At 49.9% G+C, this 19856-nt stretch overlaps 2 protein-coding genes across 3 annotated transcripts; one reads left to right on the top strand and one right to left on the bottom strand.

Moving 5' to 3' along the window:
- The first annotated feature begins 3033 nt into the window (after positions 1–3033).
- LOC120669637 (F-box protein At5g67140-like) lies at positions 3034–6823 on the top strand. 2 transcript variants are annotated; one of them, XM_039949441.1, is made up of 5 exons: positions 3034–3318; positions 3448–3594; positions 3699–3825; positions 4610–4708; positions 6306–6823. In XM_039949441.1, the coding sequence occupies exons 1-5, from the start codon at positions 3194–3196 to the stop codon at positions 6504–6506; spliced, it is 699 nt and encodes a 232-aa protein (XP_039805375.1). In that variant the 5' UTR covers positions 3034–3193; the 3' UTR covers positions 6507–6823. The 2 variants fall into 2 exon arrangements, with proteins under 2 accessions (XP_039805375.1, XP_039805374.1); XM_039949440.1 differs by having other exon boundaries at positions 3690–3825.
- Positions 6824–7908: 1085 nt separating this feature from the next.
- Positions 7909–9522, bottom strand: LOC120669636 (caffeoyl-CoA O-methyltransferase 1-like). The gene is made up of 5 exons (XM_039949439.1): positions 9216–9522; positions 9002–9081; positions 8742–8886; positions 8525–8656; positions 7909–8416 (listed from the first exon to the last, which is right to left on the bottom strand). Exons 1-5 carry the CDS (start codon positions 9339–9341, stop codon positions 8123–8125), a joined length of 777 nt encoding a protein of 258 aa, XP_039805373.1. The 5' UTR covers positions 9342–9522; the 3' UTR covers positions 7909–8122.
- Between the last annotated feature and the right edge of the window lie 10334 nt (positions 9523–19856).

The raw sequence follows: 19856 nt of genomic DNA, 5'->3' as shown, positions 1-19856 counted from the left end.
CTCAAACCCAAAACAGAAATGTGAGTTCATGTTGGACTTTATAAAAATAATCTATATTAGACTTGTTATGGTTGGTGGATGCCTGCATGACCTTATCAACTGGCAATTTTTTGGACTAACATTACATGATAAGCTCGAAGATGCCATCGTGATAACATCCCATACGATCAGAGCATGTCCTGCCCCCAATTCAGTCATGATGACATACAAAAGCGCGGCCACGACGACTTTGGGCCTCGTAAACAAAACGCGTTCCGAAATGCCACTAGTACGCTACATATCCTTGTCGTATTTATTAAGAATCATTTGTTTAGTTTAACTGTGCAAAGCAACAGTTCACTTTTCCTGAAGTAGACATGCTTATCTGCATTGTACTTGTACCACAATTTCATTAGCAACTGCATCTATTCACGAACAACCATCATTATTTCGGATTGCACAAACAAGATGAGATTAATAAGACTGTAATCTAAAAATTCTTTTTTCTAAATCTATATAATTGTACGCAACCTAAAATAACAGCAGTCGGATTCATCTTAACCAAATCACATTTTCCAAAGAGCTGCTTGTGTAAAAAAAACGTGGTACTTTGTAACATTATGTGCTTATTGAGTTATTGTAACTGCACACGATTTGCAACTTTTTATTTTATTGTATACATGGCAACTTTAGTTGAGTTTATACCCTATGATCTTTGGCTCTTTGCTGCTTCCCCATCAAGCTGATAATAGTTTGGTGGCAAACCGGTATGTTTGGTTCGGACTTCCGATAGTTGAGTGCAAAAGGGCAAACATTCGGAAATAGTTTGGATCAGTTTGGTTCCATGCGGGGAGTAGTTCAGGTCAGTTTGAATTCCAAATTCTTATTTAGCGCTCGTGCGCCGCTACCGCTAGCAGCGATCACCAAAAATCGGACGCGTGCAGCGAGCCGTGCTGTCTGAAGGAGGTGGGAGGTGATGTCGGGAGGTTTGCGTGCACACCCACCTAGTCCATGGAGATGGAAAAACTAACGTGACGTATGCATGCATGCAAGACAATTTAATTTTGTTTTTCCCCTATAACTCCTAACTCTGACATCATTTGACAAACGGTTTTCACCACAAGATTACTGGTATTTTTTCGCACAATACGAGCCCCATTTTGAATATTTTTTAAAAATGAAAGTTTTACATTCTTTGTTCAAAGTTTTAATCATCTCTATTGATAGTTTTTATATTTGTAGTTCAAAGTTTCTCGTGTATAAGCTGGAAGTTTTTATATTTGTTGTTCAAAGTTTTTATATCTCTATTGAGAGCTGTTATATTCGTTGTAAAAAGTTTATCGTGTATAGACTGAAAGTTTCTAATATTTCTATTCGATAGTTTTCATATCTCCTGTTCAAAGTTTCATATCCGTTGTTCAAAATTTCCAACATCTCTATTGAAAGCTATTATATTTATTGTTCAAAGTTTCTCATGTATAGGATGAAAGCTTCAAACATCTCCATTGATAGATAGTTTTTTGAAGGAAATTAATAGATAGTTTTCATATCTCATATTCAAAGTTTTCCGTGTTCAGACTGAAAGTTTCATATCCGTTGTTCAAAGTTTTCAACATCTCTATTGAAAGTTACTATATTCATTGTTCTAAGTTTCTCATGTCTAGGCTGAAAGTTTCTGACATCTCCATTGATAGAGTGTTTTCATATCTCATGTGCAAAAAATTTCCATGTACAAATTGAAAGTTTCATATCCGCTCTTCAAAGTTTCCAACATCTCTATTGAAAGTTATTATATTCATTGTTCAAAGTTTCTCATGTCTATGTCTAGGCTGAAAGTTTCTAACATCTTCATTGATCTTCATTGATAGATAGTTTTCACATCTCATGTGCAAAGTTTCTCGTGTATACACCAAATTTAAATTTCAAGTTTTTCAAAAAATATATTCATAATGGATCTCATATCGTGCAAAAAAATGCCAGCAATTTAGTGGTGAAAATCGATTTTAAGGTGCACGTCTGTGTGAAAAGTTATTTAGAAAAAAAGAAATGAAGTCACTTGCATGCATGTGTCAGTAGCTTTTTCCATCCCTATGCAGTTTAGATATGGTGCACGCAGAGGAGAGAAGGGGGAGGCGGTGGTTACGTGGGGACAACTGCACGCGCTGCTACTAGTAGCAACCCACGCCCACGGTGCAGTTGCTAGCCTGTTCTCCGCCAGCAGCTAGGCTTGTGCGCCGCTGACGCTCGTTCGCTGCCAGCGGACGTAGCGAACGCGCGCCAAGCAGCGGCCCCCTCGAAGGGGCTGTAACTCTTCTCCTACCGTGCCACCACTCCGCCGGGGATTGCTGTCATCGCGCCGCCCGGGGTTCACCGTCGACGCGTCTTGTCTGCGGATCCGCCGGCGCCAGACATGGCTCTCCGCGGCTTGCCGGCTCAGATGCTCCGCCCGATCGACCAACCCGACGGGCAACGGGCCAACAGCAGTGGCCGAGATTCCATCAATACGCGAGCATCCTGGAAGCCAGTATATCAAGACAGCTACGCAGAAGTCATACATACTAAGAAATCGAGGTTTAGGATCCACTAGCTGAGTTGGTTAGGATTCAGTAGCAGATCCTAAGTTTGACTTTCTGTAGGAGCGAATTTTAAGTTGAGGTAAAAAAAAATCTTTATTTGTCGTCATGCTAAAGCTCAAAGGAAGGTCGGACACACTCTCACGCGGAGAAACGGCACGGGCTACAGACCCCTGTGTATGGATGGGGCAGGGCACGAGGTGTGGTTTGTTTTGGTTTTATCCTGCAACTGGACTGGTCTGGTTTGGAGTCAAAAATTAATTAGCGGAGTAAGTCATTTTGCAGAAAATTTGGTGCGGTTTTGGTGTTGTTTTGAATTTATTAGCAGCTTGACTTCCCCGTCAGCACATCTCAACCGCAGGTCTGATCCAGGCAGGACGCTTTTCGTAACAGTTAGACGTAGCATCTCGAGGCGTCCGGCCGCCGAAGGCCTTTTAAAATGTCGCGTGATGGCGCGAGGGTGTCCACATGATCGGCTCATCCGCCCCGCGCGCCCGGGCGCAGCCGAGCCGAGAATTTCCACGCCGCGCCCGCGTCCACTCGCGTCGAGGTGCACGCATCGGCGTCACGTGACGGTGGCGGCGACGTCTGGCGCTACAAGAAGCCCCGCCCGCCGGCTTCCTCAGCGTCGGGCGAGAGAGATGGAGCAGCAGAAGCAGCAGCGCGACGGCGATGGCGGCGCGGCGGAGGCGGACATCGAGCGGCTCCCCGCCGACCTCCTCGCGCACGTCCTCTCCCTCCTCCCCACCTTCCGCGACCTGTCCATGTACGGGAAAGCCAAACCCATCGCTTCCTATGACCGACGGATTCCTGCTGCTCGGCTTCTTGGCTGATGCGCCGCCATGTCGATCGTGACGCGATTTGCTTGTGCTCTGCTTTTACCTCTGGCCGTCAGGGCGGGGGGAGTGAGCCGGAGGTGGCGCCGGGCGGTGGAGCTGTCGCTGGCGTCGCGGCGGCGGCTGAGCTTCGCGGGGCAGCGCACCGGCGACGACACCGCCGCGCGCCTCGTCCGCGCCGCCGTCAACCTCCGCGACCTCGACATGTGAGTTCAACGGCTCTCGCCGACGCTCCAACCTCTCCCGATCGATCGACCCACCGAGCAATCCTTTCCTAACGCTGCCTTCCCCTTTCTTGGAGTTCACGAAGCTGCTGGGGCTGCCAAATCACCGACGAAGGCTTGATCAAGATTTCGTCCGCGGATTGCGTCGGGAACCTGACATCCATATCGCTGTGGGGATTGGCTGGAATTACTGATAAAGGCGTTGTCCCGCTGGTGAGAACGGGAAAGTTCTTTTAGATTCCGTCCTGTCAATATTCAGATTGAGGTCAATAGCTTTGCTAATTGCTCCACCTGCTTCTTTTTGTCCAACAAAAAAAGAAAGAAAGAAATGGTCTCTGCTAATTTTAATTAGGCTGATGTTTTTTTTGTAAAGTGTACTTAAATAATGTTCTTGGTCATTGAAATTATCTAGAGATTGATATGTTAATTGTCAGGATGTTGACGTCAAGAAAAAGTTGAGTCGCTTTACAATTGCTAACTTGTGTGGCTTTGCTTTCTCATCATTTATGCATAATTTTTTATTCATTCTTTGCTTTCTCATCATTTATGCATAATTTTTTATTCATTCTTTTCTTGGTCCATGTATAGTATAGACTATTAGGTTGCTACTTTCAGAGTGATCCATGTTTGGGTTGAATTCACCTCTCTATCTGCGAAAAAAAAATGACAATTTGGTTAACTCGGGTAAGCATGTCTTTGAGGTGTTAATGTCCATTATAACAAATGTGCATTTGTCAAACTTCCCTGCAGATTTCTTGAGTTTCGTCCATCATTACTTTCATTTTTTTCGTAGGCCATGTACCTATGTATTAGACTTTGCGACATGTTGAAGAAATCAGAATGATCCATGTTCTTAATAATATTTAAGTAAATACAACTCTTATCTGCAACGCAAAAGTTTTCTGGCAGTTTGGTAATCCAGACCACTAAGAACTTTCTTAAGATCAAGTGCTATTTTCCTTAATAACAATAGCACTTTTCTCAAACTCCCCTGTAGGTTTCAAGGGCTTATTCTCTGCAGCACCTGAATATTGGTGGCACATTCATCACAGACGAATCCCTGAATGCAGTCGCAAATAGCTGCACAAATCTGAAGGTGTGCTCTCTTTTCTAAATTTCAACAAGCTATGGACCTGACGAACTACATCATGCAAAATGGGTCTATGAACAGCCCAATCTGTAGTTTGAAGAAACTTCTAGTAGAAGTTATTTGAATTATGGCATTATTTTGGTACTTTGGAATCAACTAGTCAATGAGGAAAAGGAAAACGTGGAACAAATCAATGAATGGTTGGAACAAACTAATGAACTTGGTTTGTGGGGCCTATCACAGAACAGTGGTCCATCCAATTTTGGTCCATGGTACATCTGCTGGGAGTAGATTAAGCGTAGCTATGACTTATTATGTGTAAATAGGTGATAAATTATGCCAGGTAACAACTGAGCATTCCTTCTCATTGTTTATGTGATCAGAATATGCATACAGGAATTGGAATAGCAGATGGGACTCTGCTGTTCTTTTTGTATGTTCCTTTTAACATTGTTCTTTCTCTAAGGTAGCTTTCATAATCATAATTCAGATCACAATGCTTTAGCACAAACAGGGGGATTCACTATCAGAGTACTTAGGCCAGGGCTGTATACATGAATACATCATTGCTGAACTAGTGTGGCCTTTTTAAAATTATGGTCAATCTCTTTCATGAAGATAGATTCATATATGTACATGGTTTAGTAAATTCATGATTAGAGGCTTGGACTATTTCGTTCATGCTTGTCCAAGTTTGCAGTATAGTATAGAAACTGAGGTTAAGTAGACTCAATTTGGTGGTGTTTCATTAGCTTTCAGTTTGGTGGTTAATTAGAAGTGACTTCTTTAATGCAATGAAACACATTTCTCCTTTGTGTTCAAGAGGAAAATATTGATCCTAACATCTACATGTACTACTAAGACATTCTTGTACTTGGTTCCTTGGTCCTGTCATAGAACAGCAATTCTTTTAACTTGGGAGTGGGATCAGTGGGCAGATACTTGTCGTGCAGATTCAGGTAACCAATGGTGCTAGATACTGAGATTGTTCAGGTCAGGATCTGGACTACAGTGGTTGACAACGATGTTGCTGTTCTTTCTGATTGGGCCTTCCGGACCATCCCGGGCTGTCTGGCTGCTATAGCACATGAATGTAGGCTGTTTTTTTTTAACAGATTTGTGGGTGTTCAGTTAGCTTTAGTCGAATGGGGTGTTGAGTGGAGTTGTTCTAGGAGCTATGCGCCAAATCTGATTGCTGAATCGATATAGAGCCCTTCATTGGAAAGACATGGGTTCGATAGTTTCAGAACGTTCCACCCTCTAGTGATTACAGAAGGCCTGTGCAGTTTCAGTTCTGCAGCAAAGTAAGGCACCCAAAGGAGTTCCAAAGTACCCCTGGCATCAGTTTTATTTTATTTTTTAAGAAGACCTGGCATCAGTTCTACTGTTCTGCACAACATAAACTGGTTTTGCCAAAATAAAATTGCATTGCTGCCATGAATGTGCTGTAAACTTGGTCATGACACCGAAACTGCAACGTGCTAATCATCTGCAAGTTCAGATCACTTGAAATGGAATTTTGCAAGTGCTTATTAGAAGATGCAGATGCAGTTGACCTGCAAGTGCTCACAGTGTGGTGGGGGTGGCTTTCTTCCATGTGCAGAGCATCATCCTGTGGAGCTGCCGCCACGTGACGGAGGCCGGGCTGGTGGCGCTGGTGAACAAGTGCCGGCGGCTGGAGTGCATCAACGTGGGCGGCATGCGGGTGCCGCCGGAGAGCTTCGTGGGCCTGCTCTCCATCAGCCCTGCCCTGCGCATCAGGTCCATCCCCCAGATCCTCAACGCCGGGGTGCAGGTCTCTTGATGATGTGTGTCTGTCTGTCCATGGACAAGGATTTTCACGAAGCCAGCCATGAGCCCATCACTGGTTCATGGCAAGAATTGTCAGAAAGGGATACATGAAAGGATCAAATGTTTGTTCACTTGTTTGTGTTGTGTTGATTGTTGTTCTTCTCAAAAAAAAAATCGATTGTATCTTTAAATTATACCATCATGGCGGCACAGAATAATTTGGACCATCAGAACCACAGATTGTGCTAGTAAGGGCATACATGTACTACGAATCATATATCACACTGTACATATAAAGTTTAGTAGGTTACAGTGCAGATACATCTCAAAGTGCTGATTGCTGAACCGTCATGCATGGACGATCTGATGTAGTATCATATAGTAATGCTCAGTTTGATGGGCCGATCTGATAAAAAGAAGAGATTTGGTTAAATATGACTGCATGATACTAGGTTGTGGATAGAAACCTTTAGTGCACTCCTTTAGAATCTTGTCTATTTTTTTTACAAAAAGGAAATCGTTGCAAATAGATCGTTTAGAGTCTTACTTGGATACCTATGTTCCACCAAGATGAGATTCAAGACGGCACCGTCTCATCAACCATTCACTGATTCATCCACCCACCCTTGAGATAGGGACGCGAACCCAACTCCGGCAACCTGCTTAACTGTCCTGGAACCCAGTCTGATGGGTTGATTTCATCACACGCCACTTCCGGTATGTGATGATCAAGCTACCACACCACAACTGCTTCCCCTGACATGAATGTCTGACTGACAAACTGGTTAATTTCTGTTTCTGGCGATTTCTTTGGCAATCTATAGTAAGACCACAGGAGTAGGTTTGCTCTAGGATTTTTTGCAATTCATGGGCACTGGATCTTGTGACTGAGTTTTTTTTTTGAATTTTTTTTCCGCTCCTACTATTATATACATGCCAACTACATTCTGATTGATTTTTCATTTTGTTCTTGTATCCACATCAGCACATGGGCACAGGCCACATGGGCACTCAACTTCACGCAACTGCTAGTCCTCTGGCAGAGAAGCTTCTGTTCACAATTAGGTCGTTCGGCCAGCTACAACCTACAGATGTTAGTAGCAAATATCTGCACGCAGCTGTCGCTGTCGATGAACTCCTCAAGCAAACTGGGTGCCATCTGCCATCTCTGTCAAAAGATGGAAGCATCCAACAGATGGGGTAGTAAAACTTCAACGCAACGCATACACCAAACAGGAATCGAAGTCTGCACTTCTAGATGAATGCAAAATTTGCCGAATTTGGCAGCTTCGATCCGACCAAGTTACCGACGTTTTTGTCTGATCCGCTGGATTTTTACTGAATTTCGGTTTGAGAGTATCAACATCGACTAAAATTCAGCAGCAATTCAACCGTTGCCAAGCTAGTGCGAAGCATGAACAAGGGATCTTCATGGTACTGTGAATTTATAGTATTATGGTCTCGACATTTACGCACGAAAATGGTTACAATTTCCAAGATTACAAAGCCAAGAAAGAGCCAAAAAAAAGATGGTGAATAATTAATGCTGCGCGTCGTCTATGATTGGAGTTGGGCGGCGGCGGCGGCCGTCGTCGGTACGGTGGGGTTGGCAGCCGGGCCGGGCCACGCTCACTTGACGCGGCGGCAGAGGGTGACGCCGTCGCCGACGGGGAGCTGGCAGATCTCGACGCGCTCGTCGGCGGCGAGCGCCTTGTTGAGCACGAGCACGAAGTCGCGGTAGTAGCGGATGTACTTGCGCATGGGCGCGTCGTCGGGGAGCACGACGGAGCCGTTCCACAGCGTGTTGTCGTAGCCGATGAGGCCGCCGAGCTTCACGAGCTTGAGCAGCCGCTCGTGGTAGTTGAGGTAGTTGTCCTTGTCGGCGTCCACGAAGGCGAAGTCGAAGGTGCCGTGGTTCTTCTCCTGCACGCACGGGGGGAGGAGGAGGATTCAGAGACCAGGAGACCGGCCGGGCCGCCATTTCTGGACGGGCAAGGTCAGGGGACAAGGGGATCGGGCAGCATTCCGTACGTCGGCGATGAGGTCGTCGAGGACGGGGAGCGCGGGGCCCTCGCGGAAGTCGATCTTGTGGGCGACGCCGGCCTTCTCGATGCAGGGCAGGCCGAGCTCGTAGTTCTCGCGGTTGATGTCCATGGCCAAGATCTGCGGACCGAGCCTTTGTCAGTGGGCTGCTGCTGCTGCTGCTGCTCAGGAACAGGGAAGGCAGATCTGGGAGGGATGGACTGACCGTGCCGTCCTCGGGGAGCGCGAGGGCGGTGGCGAGGAGGGAGTAGCCGGTGTAGACGCCGATCTCCATGGTCTTCTTGGCGCCGATGAGCTTGATGAGCATGTTGAGGAACTGCCCCTCGTCCGCCGACGTCGTCATCAGGTTCCTGCAAGTGCGCCACCAACGGCACCATCTTTCAGATCCGCATCGAACAGAGAGAGGAGGCCCGGGAAACGGCCCGGAAGATCGATCGATCGATGGATGGATCGAGCGGCGCGTACCACGGGTGCTTGGCGGTGATCTCGCGGAGCTCCTTCATGCTCTCGGGCTCCCGCGGGTACACGCTCGTGTCCAGGATGTACTGCGGAATTCCCCGATCCCGGATCAGTCAGGTCAGACCCAGCAAACGAGGAGGAGGAGGAGGAGGAGGAAGAGGATCCAGAGCGCGAGCAGCGAGCTCGGGAATGGGGGCGGCGGGGGCAGCCGGGCAAGTACCTGGTAGAGGTCGTCGCTCTTGAGCAGGCTCTTGTGGCCGACCTCGGAGTGGCGCGTCTTCTGCTCGCCGTTGCCGTTGGCCGGCTGCTCCGCCGCCTTCGCCGCCTCGGCCGCCGTGCTGGCCATCGCCGACGCTACAGCAGGCGCTGAACGGGTCCGGGAGATCTGGGTACGAGCTGGGTGGGCTGTGGCTGGATTGACCTCGGGTTGGCTGCCGGGACGAGGCCGGCGGGTGGCGGCTTTATATAACCCGCGGCCGCGCTGCCAGGCACAGGCAGGCAGGCACCGCGATGACCAGTGGCTACAGGTAGACGAGGGGTGGTGGAGAACGTGACGAGGTCGTGGCCTGCGAGCGCGAGCAACCGCGGGTGGTGGGGCCGGCGCGTCAGCGGTCGGTGAGGGTTGGTTGGTGGGGACGTGGGGTGGGGCAGCCGCGGCCGCGACATGGGGGCCGGGGTCCGGGGCGGGGAGGGGGCCGCCCCGCCGCCAGGTGGAGGTGGGGGGCGGATGGCCGTGGCGGTCAGCGCGGCGGTGCCCGGTGGTGGCCTGGTGGGGGAGGGGGTTGGTGGAAAGCCCCCGTGCCTGCCGGTGGGGACAACGGGCTCCACCCACCAACCACCCTACTTTTCCGTGCATCATGCATCGTCGGGGGTGCTCGGAGCCGGGGGATCCTCCTTTTTCTTCCTTTTTTGTGAGAGAAAATGGATTGATGATCCTACCACTGGCCATTTCTCACGGAGCTTGACCAAGTGATCGTACCAGTGACTTGGTCCTTGTGACTTGGCACGAGCAGTATGTCACAGACACACATTTTTTTTTTGATACGCAGGCAGTGGGCGGCGGACGCGACCGACACGAGCACACCGGGTAGGAAACGGACAAACCAACCAACCCGGTGGCCGGTTGCGCACGGTAAAGGCGCCGCGCGTGGCGTAGGAGACTAGAGCGCGTGTCCGCAAGCGAGGGAGGCTGACGTGCTGGCTGGGCTGGAGGCCCTTCAGATGGATGACGCCATTTTTCGGCCGCGTGCGGGAGGCGGCCCACGGGTAGCAGTCGCGAAACGGCCCACGAACACGGGCCGCCGCTTCGCGAGCCACCCCCCCACACGGGCCGTGCGGGGACGATGCGGTGGCCCAAGACAAAGAGGGCCCCGGGCAGCATCGTATTTGTACTAGAAAGTATGACGCGGCGGCCTTGCCGCGCTATCGTCACTAGCGTACGAGAAATTATTGTAGCAACTGATCGTAATGTGCTTGGTACTCTTGATAGTCCGATCTTTCACCACAAATTGGTCATGAGAAATTGCTCTCATGATCCTTGTATACTCTGATGTTGCCTCCTGTCATGCATGCAAAATGCTAAAATATCATCAGGCAAGGAGCATTAAATCAAATTTGGATTCAGGAAATTACATGTTGCAAACTGATTCTTACAAATGTTTATTGATGTTACTACACAAATTGTTGAAATATTGTAAGAAAAATTAAAATGGTAATGGTCTCATATGCTTACACAAATAGTTAACAGGGTCAGCTTCCAGTTTCTCATAACCTCTGTCCATCGCAAGAGAAATTGTATTGAACTGGAAAATGGTAAAAGTAGTTGAGAAATCTAGGCGTGCCTGTTTATATGTTTTAAATTTGTATTAGAATCAAGAAGGAATTAAATTACTATCAAATTAGCACTACGGATTTGTTCAGAGCATGGAAAGAACGTAATCAGCATATAATTTAAATTTGGAAGGTGTTACAGATAAACATTGAAATATTCAGTTGAAAGGTGTAGTCAAATTGAAACATTTGAAAGTACCTAATTAAGTAACATTGAAGAACACATACTATCAAACAATAAGCAAAGATTGAAGTGCATCCCCTTCACTTTGGTGTATACTCTCTCCATCCATTTTTAAGACACGGTATAATATGACACGGTCTTCCAAATAATACTTTGACCATTTATTTATCTTATATTATACTCTCTACATTCACTTTTGATAGCTATATTTCACCTCGACACAATGACCAAGGAAAACAACCTTACTTATTATATAGTAAATGCAACAAAAACTTTTTTGTTGGTTCTCTGATGTTTTAAATGGGAACTCCTCGTTACTATTGCTATTTATTATCATAGCTTGTGCCAGTGGCGAAACTCGCTCAAAAGGTGGGGCAGAAGATACATTCAAAAATATTCGGTTCCTCACTGGTCACCTGATGGGTGATGAGAGATCAGCGATTATGGACTAACTCAAGTTCTGGCAGATCAATTAGCCAGAGTGCCAGCCCGCAATAGCTAGCAGCGGGCAGTCGGCAGAAAGAGGCGCTGGCGGCCAACAGCAGGTAGCAACGAGCTTCGGCATGCTGCAGCTAGGACGGCGACGACGACGACGCGCTCGGGCGTGCAGGTGCAGGGTTGTAGCTTGATGTCGTGATGTGCGACGTGGTGACGGTGATAGGGTCGCGGTCGCCATCACTTGTCACCCGCGTAGCTCAGACGGTAGCATGCCAAATTAGAGATCTGAGAGTTAGATCGGCCGGTGATTATTCCCTGATGCCGTGGGAATTTATTGGGCTGGTGAGCTCTCTCCTATTGGGCCTTTGGCCTTCGCTCGCACATCCATCTCCCAAAAACGAGGTTGGATGCAATGCCGCCAGACTGCCAGAGGCTGGGATGAATTGGCTCTGCTCCTCGCGCGACCACACCCTAAGAAAGAAAAGAGAGCGACCACAACACACCTGAGAAAGAAGAGAGGTGTACAAGGGGCTTCCTGCCTGCAGTAGGTGGGCAGCTGCCCCCATCGTGCCTAATGGAGAGCTCCGCCTCTGGTATGTGCCAATAGCAAATATATTTATCATTTATGAATATTTGAGTTTTTAAAATATATCTATTTAAGGTGAATGGAGGGAGTATTACTTATGGCTATAAATTTACAATCACGGTAAAGTATATTTGATAAGGAATGCAATCATATAAAGTTTATATTGTGAAAATAAAAAATAATAGTAAAATAATAGGTTAAAGATTGCAAAGTTTAAATCTTAATATGCATATGCATCTTATAAAAGTAGATGGAGGGAGTAATTAACAAAGTGAAATCGTACCTATTTTGTGCATAGCTCTGTGGGGGAACTGAGGAAGCCGGCGAGGCGGCACAATAGAATTAAGCATAGACAGAACAGTCTAAACACATCAATTCCGTGACAAGCTAGGGGCTGCGACTGATAGTGGCGTACTCCTCGCCCGTCTTTCAGCCGCACGCCCTGCTGCTCTGCCTCAGCTCCTGCGACGCATCGCGTCCGGCCCTGCCGTGCCTGATAGGGCCGTGTCACGGAGCGGAGCTCACAGCAGCAAAGCTGGGCGATAGTGGCCAGGAGGAGCAGCGGCGCTGGAGAGGGAAATCGATACGGTGGCAAACCGAATGTGTCGGACGAAGCCGACGAAGGCGCGGGCACGGCGCAGGAAGCGGTGCTGCTTGAGATTCGAGTATTCGACGCTGCAGCCGCCGGCCGGCAGCGAGCTCATCACGCAGGGCCACAGCTGCAAGACGGGCGGTCGCGAGGTAGAGCACGCGGCGTTTTACGACAGTAGAAAGGTCTAGAGAGTAGAGACCAGTGACTGCTTTTCATTTTTCAACAGCCCGATCAAGATCGGACGGTGATAGAAACAAAGCGACGTCGCCCAATCTCTAATCATCAGAGCTTGCCCGCAAGGCATCAACTCCGGCGACCGGGGAGCACACGAGCGGGAGCAGTCCGGAGAGGAAACAGACAAACCAACCGGTGGCCCCGCACACGGCAACAGGCAGCGGAAGCGAGGCCGGGCACCGGCGCCGTGGCCACCTCCCTCCAGTAGCGACGTCCAGTTAGTATATGCGAGTGGTGGTCTAACTCATTTTTTGCAGTATATGCTATAAATGTCCAGTTAGTATCTAAGATAATTCCATAGATAAAAGTTTGATATATATGTCCAATTCATTGTCCACATTCATATCTGGAACTTTATTTGCCTTATTGTTCAATGCAGTCACGTTAAAATAAACTATTGAGTTTACACATTGGTTTACGCCTAAATACTGTTTATTCCATCATGTTTTTCCCCCACATTTTGGATGGTAGGTTGATTAACATTAGAAAAAAAAATCTAAATTACCCCCTCAACACGTTTTGCTTCACATTAATTACACCACTGGCTGGAGGGAATGTGTAATTAATCGCCTTGCACGTTTGGCAAAACGTTGCCGGCGCGCGAGACAAAAGAGCCTGGTCTGAATGCGACCACCAATCTAGCTTGGACACCCGTTATAATCAACCACTAGTACAGCAGAAATATACTAGTTTGTCCGAGAGGATCCTGTGGCATGAGTCAAGCACGCCACGGTCCCTTCTTCTCTCCGTCGGGGCCGGGATTTTTTTTTTGGACGTATCCTATCTGTCGTCCTAGGCAACGGGCCGGGGACGGGGCAGGTGACCGTAGCCTTGGCCGGTTGAAACTTTCGCTTAATCTTGTTGAAAAGCACATTTTCGCATAATCGCATCCGTTCCTTGCCTGCAAAGTTATGTTCCTCCATCCCATACCGGCCGCTAAAAAGTTTAGGCCAGCATAGAGCGAGCGAGCCATAGGCGATTGGGAATTGGGATCATCACACTTTCATCATTTGGCACAATTGCGCCGGGAAAAAAATTAGTATTTGATCTTCCGTAACGGACGAGACTACTAGCTGCTAGCCGACAACATGCATCGAACCGGACAGAACCGCCTTGCACGTGGAACCGGACGATGTTTAGATTATCTTGTTCTCATGCTAAAATAGCACAACTTCATCCAAAAATTTGAAACAAATAGTATCTCAAATGACTAATTCACACCATGGAGATCTAGATCTAGTGAGAGACAAAGAGAGCTCCATTTGAGCCAAAAAACAAACAAAAAACTGTACAAATGACAAGGATTAAGATTAAACTTACCTCCTAGAGCCCTCAACTCGATGAGAATCAAGTTGAAATCCGCTCTTTTTTTTCTTTTTTTTCGGATATTGGGGGAGCTTCTCTCGAGCCAACAATAGAGGGTCGGGAGAAGGAAGAAAGTGCCCAAAATTTGTACATATATTTGTAGGGGCGGGTCGGGGTGTGAACCGCCCCTAAAAATCCATTTGTAGGAACAGCTCACCCCCAGCCGTCCCTACAAATAGAGCCATTTGAGCCGCCCCTACAAATGTATTTCTAGGAGCGACTCGATTGCTACAGTATCGAGGACCATTGTAGCAACGGGTTAAATTTAGTTCCGCCCCTAAAAAAATTAAGCTGTTGCTACAAATTATTTTTGTAGTAGTGCAAAACCCAAGCTAGAACCATGTAAAGAAACAATTAAATACATGTGGAAACTGTTCGGATCTTCGTTTCGAAAGAAAAAAAATCCGAATTTTTTTTATGTATTACTACTACTACTACTACTATTATTGTTGCCGCTGCAACAAACGTACATGTATTTAATTTCATTGTTTCCCTGATGAGAAAAATAGAAATATATGGTCATTAGGCGAGTGTTGGAGCAAAAAGGGTCAGCGAAACGCATGTGGAGGATAGAAGCAGTTGCTCTTACTGCAACGCTCTAAAATATTTGTGGTGGATCACGGGATCTTGCATTTTATGCGTCATTGGCTCAAGTTTCTGTGCACGCACCTATAGTTAATGAGTTCAATAATATGCCAAAGTGATCTTATATCCTTAAAATAAATAATCTTATGTAACCGGGAAAGTAACTGAGTTACTGATTGAGTGCAAAGTTTTATTTGCAGATCGAATAAGGAAAAGATCTAAAGGCACAATGAAAAACGTGAAATTAAAGCACAATGAAAGTGCAGGTGAATAGTCAATCAAGCATTATTGTAGGAGTTCTTAGCACTGTCCACTCTAGTACCCGATCTACTGAATGTCTGAATCAACTCAAGTTAGGTGCCCAGATTCGGATTAGCCTACTTGATTTAATTTACCTTCTTTGCAAGACATTTACTTAGCAAAGCGTGCTGGTCTGCTCCTCAAACTTGTATTACAGCAAGGATCCAGTAGCATGTTCATACATAAAAAGTTTCATAGCTAAACCATGTCCATTTCTACTAGCATTAATATATGAAGTGAACTAGTAGATTTAGGTATCTTGGTCATTTGAGCAAGTAAAAGGTTCCTAATTAAGCTCATATTTTTACCAGATGCTTCTAACAGTACTAAGAACAACCTAGTAAAATTCAAGCATAGCTACTGAACCAAACTTCTAGAACATTTATGTGCTATTTAAACTAATCTTTTTCCTAGATTAAAATGTAGGCAGAATCTGAAGATTTGCATGTAACAAAACTTGTAGCTTTCATTGCAAGGATTCCAGAACATTTGGGTTTGCATTTTCTGATTTTTCTACGAATTTCTACGCATTTTCAAAGTTTGCTGTTTTGAGTTCTAGCACATTTTGCATTTTTCAACTCTGGAACTTTGGTTTCTTTTAACTGGAGGTCCCTGGACGGACTGGAACAGAGCAGGGAGAGGATTGGCGCGGCGGTTCCCGGCGAGGAGAGTCACCGGAGGCAGGTGCCCTCTAGGGGAAAAGGGAGAGGGGGGCTCGAGGGCTACCTTTGGATGATCTTGGCTCGTCGGGAGAGGGCCGGAGGAGGCGGGTCCGCAGAGAGGGGCGGCCGGCGGTGGCTCTGCTCGCCGGCGGCGATGCTCCGGTGGGATTTGGAAGGGGCGGCTGGGCTCTGGAGTTTCAGTGGAGCGAGGCGAAGCTAGTGGCAGTGACGGCTTGGGCAGTGCGGTGCTGAAACGGCGAGCTCTGCTGTGAGCACTAGGGGCAGCAATGTCAGAGAATGCCGGAGAGACGTCGCCGTCCGCGACACCGGCGAACTCAAGAACACACGCACACAACTCACGCGAACTGGAACATAGAGAACGCAAGTACACGGTCTTGTTTGTGCTGCTTAACTTGGCAGCGTTTTCTGGACTCTATGTATTGCATATAAAGGAGAGAATACAACTAAATCGGAGCCGTGGCCTCCGACATGCGCGGCACGCCCATCATCGACGAGTGCCATCCCAAACGCCTAGGAACATCACAAGCATTGCACTCCACCATGCCAGCCTTCTCAAGGATTTTACCAGCATAACTTCCTTGACACAGAGTGATTCCCTCCACTCCTCGCTTCACCTCAATCCCAGATCACTCATCTTGAATATTTCTGTCATTTGTGCTTTGAACTTTTTGATGCTGTTGCAGCTGGCCCCTGTGATAATTAAATCATCCACATAGACCCCCACTACAAGCCTCTCAGAACCAGCACCCTGACAGTAAATAGCATGTTCAGATGGACACTTCTTGAACCCAAGAACACCCAGCTTATCATCTAGCTTTTGATTCCAGGCACGAGGAGCTTGATGCAAACCATATAAGGCTTTGTGCAGTTTGAGTACCTTGTGTTCTTGCCCTTCCTGAGCAAAGCCTGGCACTTGCTCCACAAACACTTCCTCCTGCAGATCACCATTCAAGAACGCCGTCTTGACATCCATGTGGTGAACCTCGTAGCCCTCATGAGCAGCAAGGGCCAGGAGCAGCCGCACTGCCTCCATGCGCGCCACTGGTGCAAAGACTTCATCGTAGTCGATGCCGTGGCACTGTGCATATCCCTTGACGACGAGCTGCGCGTTGTGCCTCACCACTGCGCCGTGCTCGTCCCTCTTCACTTTGAACACCCACTTGAGCCCAATGGCACGCCAGCCTTGAGGCAGCTCAGTGAGTGTCCACGTGCGGTTCTCTTCAATTGACCGCAGCTCCTCCTCCATCGCCCTACGCCAGCACGCCTCCTTCTGCGCCTGAGCCAAGGACGCAGGCTCCTCCGCGCTCACCGCCAACAGCATGCCATCGCCAAGATCACGAACAGCAAAGCCCGGCCGTGATTCCGGCCCCACGATGTCGTCCATAGCACGAAACCGCAGCGGCGCGTCCTCGTCGTGGTCGTCGTCCAGCTCGTCGCCTTGAAGCTGCGGAGGCGTCACGAACTGAACTCCGGCCGGTGTCGCAGCCGGCGTGCTCGGACCAGCAGGTGTCGTGGCGGGAGGAGTCGATGTCGCGCCGGGAACGGTCGGTGTAGGCGTGCCCGAGCCACCCTGCCAAGTCGATGTCGCGGTAGGGGGCATTCCTGGCGTCCCATCCCCCTCACTTGGCACCTCCAGATCAGCAGGCACGTACCTGGTGGCGAACTCGACGGTAAAGGTGTCGTCGACGTTCCCAGCCGCCGCGCCTGCTTCCTCGCCACGGGACCAGTCCCACTGCGCCTCCTCGTCGAAGATCACGTTCCTGGTGATGTGGACGCAACGCGTAGCAGGATCGTAGGCCCTGTACGCCTTGGTACCCCGCTCGTAGCCGACGAAGATCATCTTGCGCCCACGGTCCTCCAGCTTCTTGAGGTGCGGAGCCGTGTTCCGCACATAGACGATGCAGCCAAAGGTCTTTAGGTGGTGCACCGTCGGCTTCTTCCCGTACCAAGCCTCAAACGGAGTCATGCCCTCCACGCTCTTCGTCGGGCACCGTTTCAGGACGTACACAGCGGTGTTCATTGCCTCGCCCCAAAACCAGCCTGGCAAGCCTTTCGCCTTGAGCATGCTCCTTGATGCCGCCACCACTGTGCCATTGCGGCACTCCACGACTCCATTCTGCTGGGGGCTGTAGGGGGCAGTGAGCTGCCGTCGCACCCCCTCAGCCGCGTAGTGCTCAGCAAACTCAATCGAGGTGAATTCACCACCTCGATCAGTTTTGAGGGCTCCCAGCTTCAGCCCGGACTCTCCTTCCGCCCAAGCTTGGAACTCCTTGATCGCCGCCGCCACTCGGTCCTTCGATGGCAGCACCGTCAGCCACATGAAGCGGCTGTGGTCGTCCACCAACAGAAGGAAGTACTTGCTGCCGCTCGGCGTCTCCGGCGTGATGGGTCCGCACAAGTTGCCATGGACCAGCTACAGAGCTTGTTGCGCCCGGTACTCCGCCTGCTCCGGGAACGAGGTGCGCCTCTGCTTGCCGGCGAGACACGCCTCGCAGAGGCGGTCGTCGTGTTTGATCGCCGGCAGTCCCCGCACGAGCTCCTCCCGCGCCATCTTCCGCAGCGCGGCCATGTTCATGTGGCCGAGCCGCGCGTGCCAGCGCCGCACCTCCTCCTGGGTGCGTGTAGCCAAGGCAACCGGCTATGCAACGTTGATGTTGAGCACATACAGCCGGTTCACCGAGCGCTTGATTCTCGCGAGGACCTTCCTTCCCGGCTCACGGATCGTCATCACGCTGTCGTCGACGATGATCTTGTAGCCCACCTCGTCGAGCTGCCCGACGCTCACGATGTTCGTCGTGAGTCGGGGGATGTAGTAGACTCCGCGGAATGTGTGTTGCTCGCCGTTCTTGCACCGGAAGACGATTGTGCCGCACCCCTCGATTTGGGCCACCGAGTCATCGCCGAATCGCACCGTGCCGCAGACCGTGGCGTCGAGCTCCGTGAACGCCACACGGGAACCCGACATGTGGTTCGTGGCCCCTGTGTCGAGGACCCACGAATCCGCCCCGTGCTCCTTCTCCTCGGCGTCGAGGTGCGCCAGGACCTTGTGCTCCAGGAGGTGGACGGTGGCCTGCAGTCCGGCTCCGGCTCCTCCGAATCCGGATCCCGCATCAGCAGCGATGGGGACCCCTCGCCTTGCCGCAGTGATGAGGTCGGCGCCGCTGGTTGCCGCTGTAGGTGTACTCTGCGCCGGGGAGGTGCTCGCCCTCCTCCCAGGGCGCCCGCAGGCGGCGGCGCGGCCGGCCGCCCATCCGGCGGCGCTTCCTCGATGGAACAGAGGACGTTGATTTCACAAGCAGCAGGGAGGCTTCCTCTTCTTCCTGCGCGACGTGGGCCTGCTCCTTCTTGGGCCGGGAAGGGCACTCATGGGCCCAGTGACCGGTCTTCCCACAACGCCGGCACTCATCCTTACCTATGGGCTTGTTCGCCGGCTTGCCTGAGGAAGATGACCCAGCGCCGCCGCGCCCTCTGCCGCACCCCCTTCTTGCTCCGCGACGCCTGGAGCTCCCGCTTGCGCTGCCGCAGCCGTGGTCCTCGGCCTCATGCTGCCTCCGACGCGCGTTCCACTCCTCCTCTGTGAGGTATAGCTTGCCGTCGTGGCGCAGGGTCGACGATGGCTCCTCGAATGCCTCCTCCGCCACCTTGAGTCGCCCGGTCAGCTCCGCCACCGTGAGCGTGGATGTGTCGAGGAGTGTACGGATCATGACCGCTATCTGCTTGAAGCGCGGCGGCACGCATTGCAGCATCTTCTCCACGATCTTGCCTTGATCCACCACCTCGCCGAGGGTAGCAAGGGTCGCCACCATGCCGGTCAGCCGCAGCGCGTAGTCCTCAACCGTCTCGCCGTCCTTGTACGTGGCGAGCTTGAACTCGCGCAGTAGCTGCTGTGCAGTGTTCTTCCTAACCCGATCGTCGCCAACGCGCATCGTCTTGATGGCATCCCACACCTCCTTCACCGTGTCCTTGTCGGAGATCGCCGTCGCCAGCTCCGGTGGCACCGCCGTGCACAGAGCGTCAAGGGCCATCATGTCGTCGTCCGGATCGACGTTGCCGCCTTGATCGCC

This window comes from Panicum virgatum, chromosome 4N (assembly GCF_016808335.1).
Source record: "Panicum virgatum strain AP13 chromosome 4N, P.virgatum_v5, whole genome shotgun sequence".
NCBI classification, from domain to species: Eukaryota; Viridiplantae; Streptophyta; class Magnoliopsida; order Poales; family Poaceae; genus Panicum; species Panicum virgatum.
This window is presented reverse-complemented; position numbering and strand designations above follow the sequence as displayed.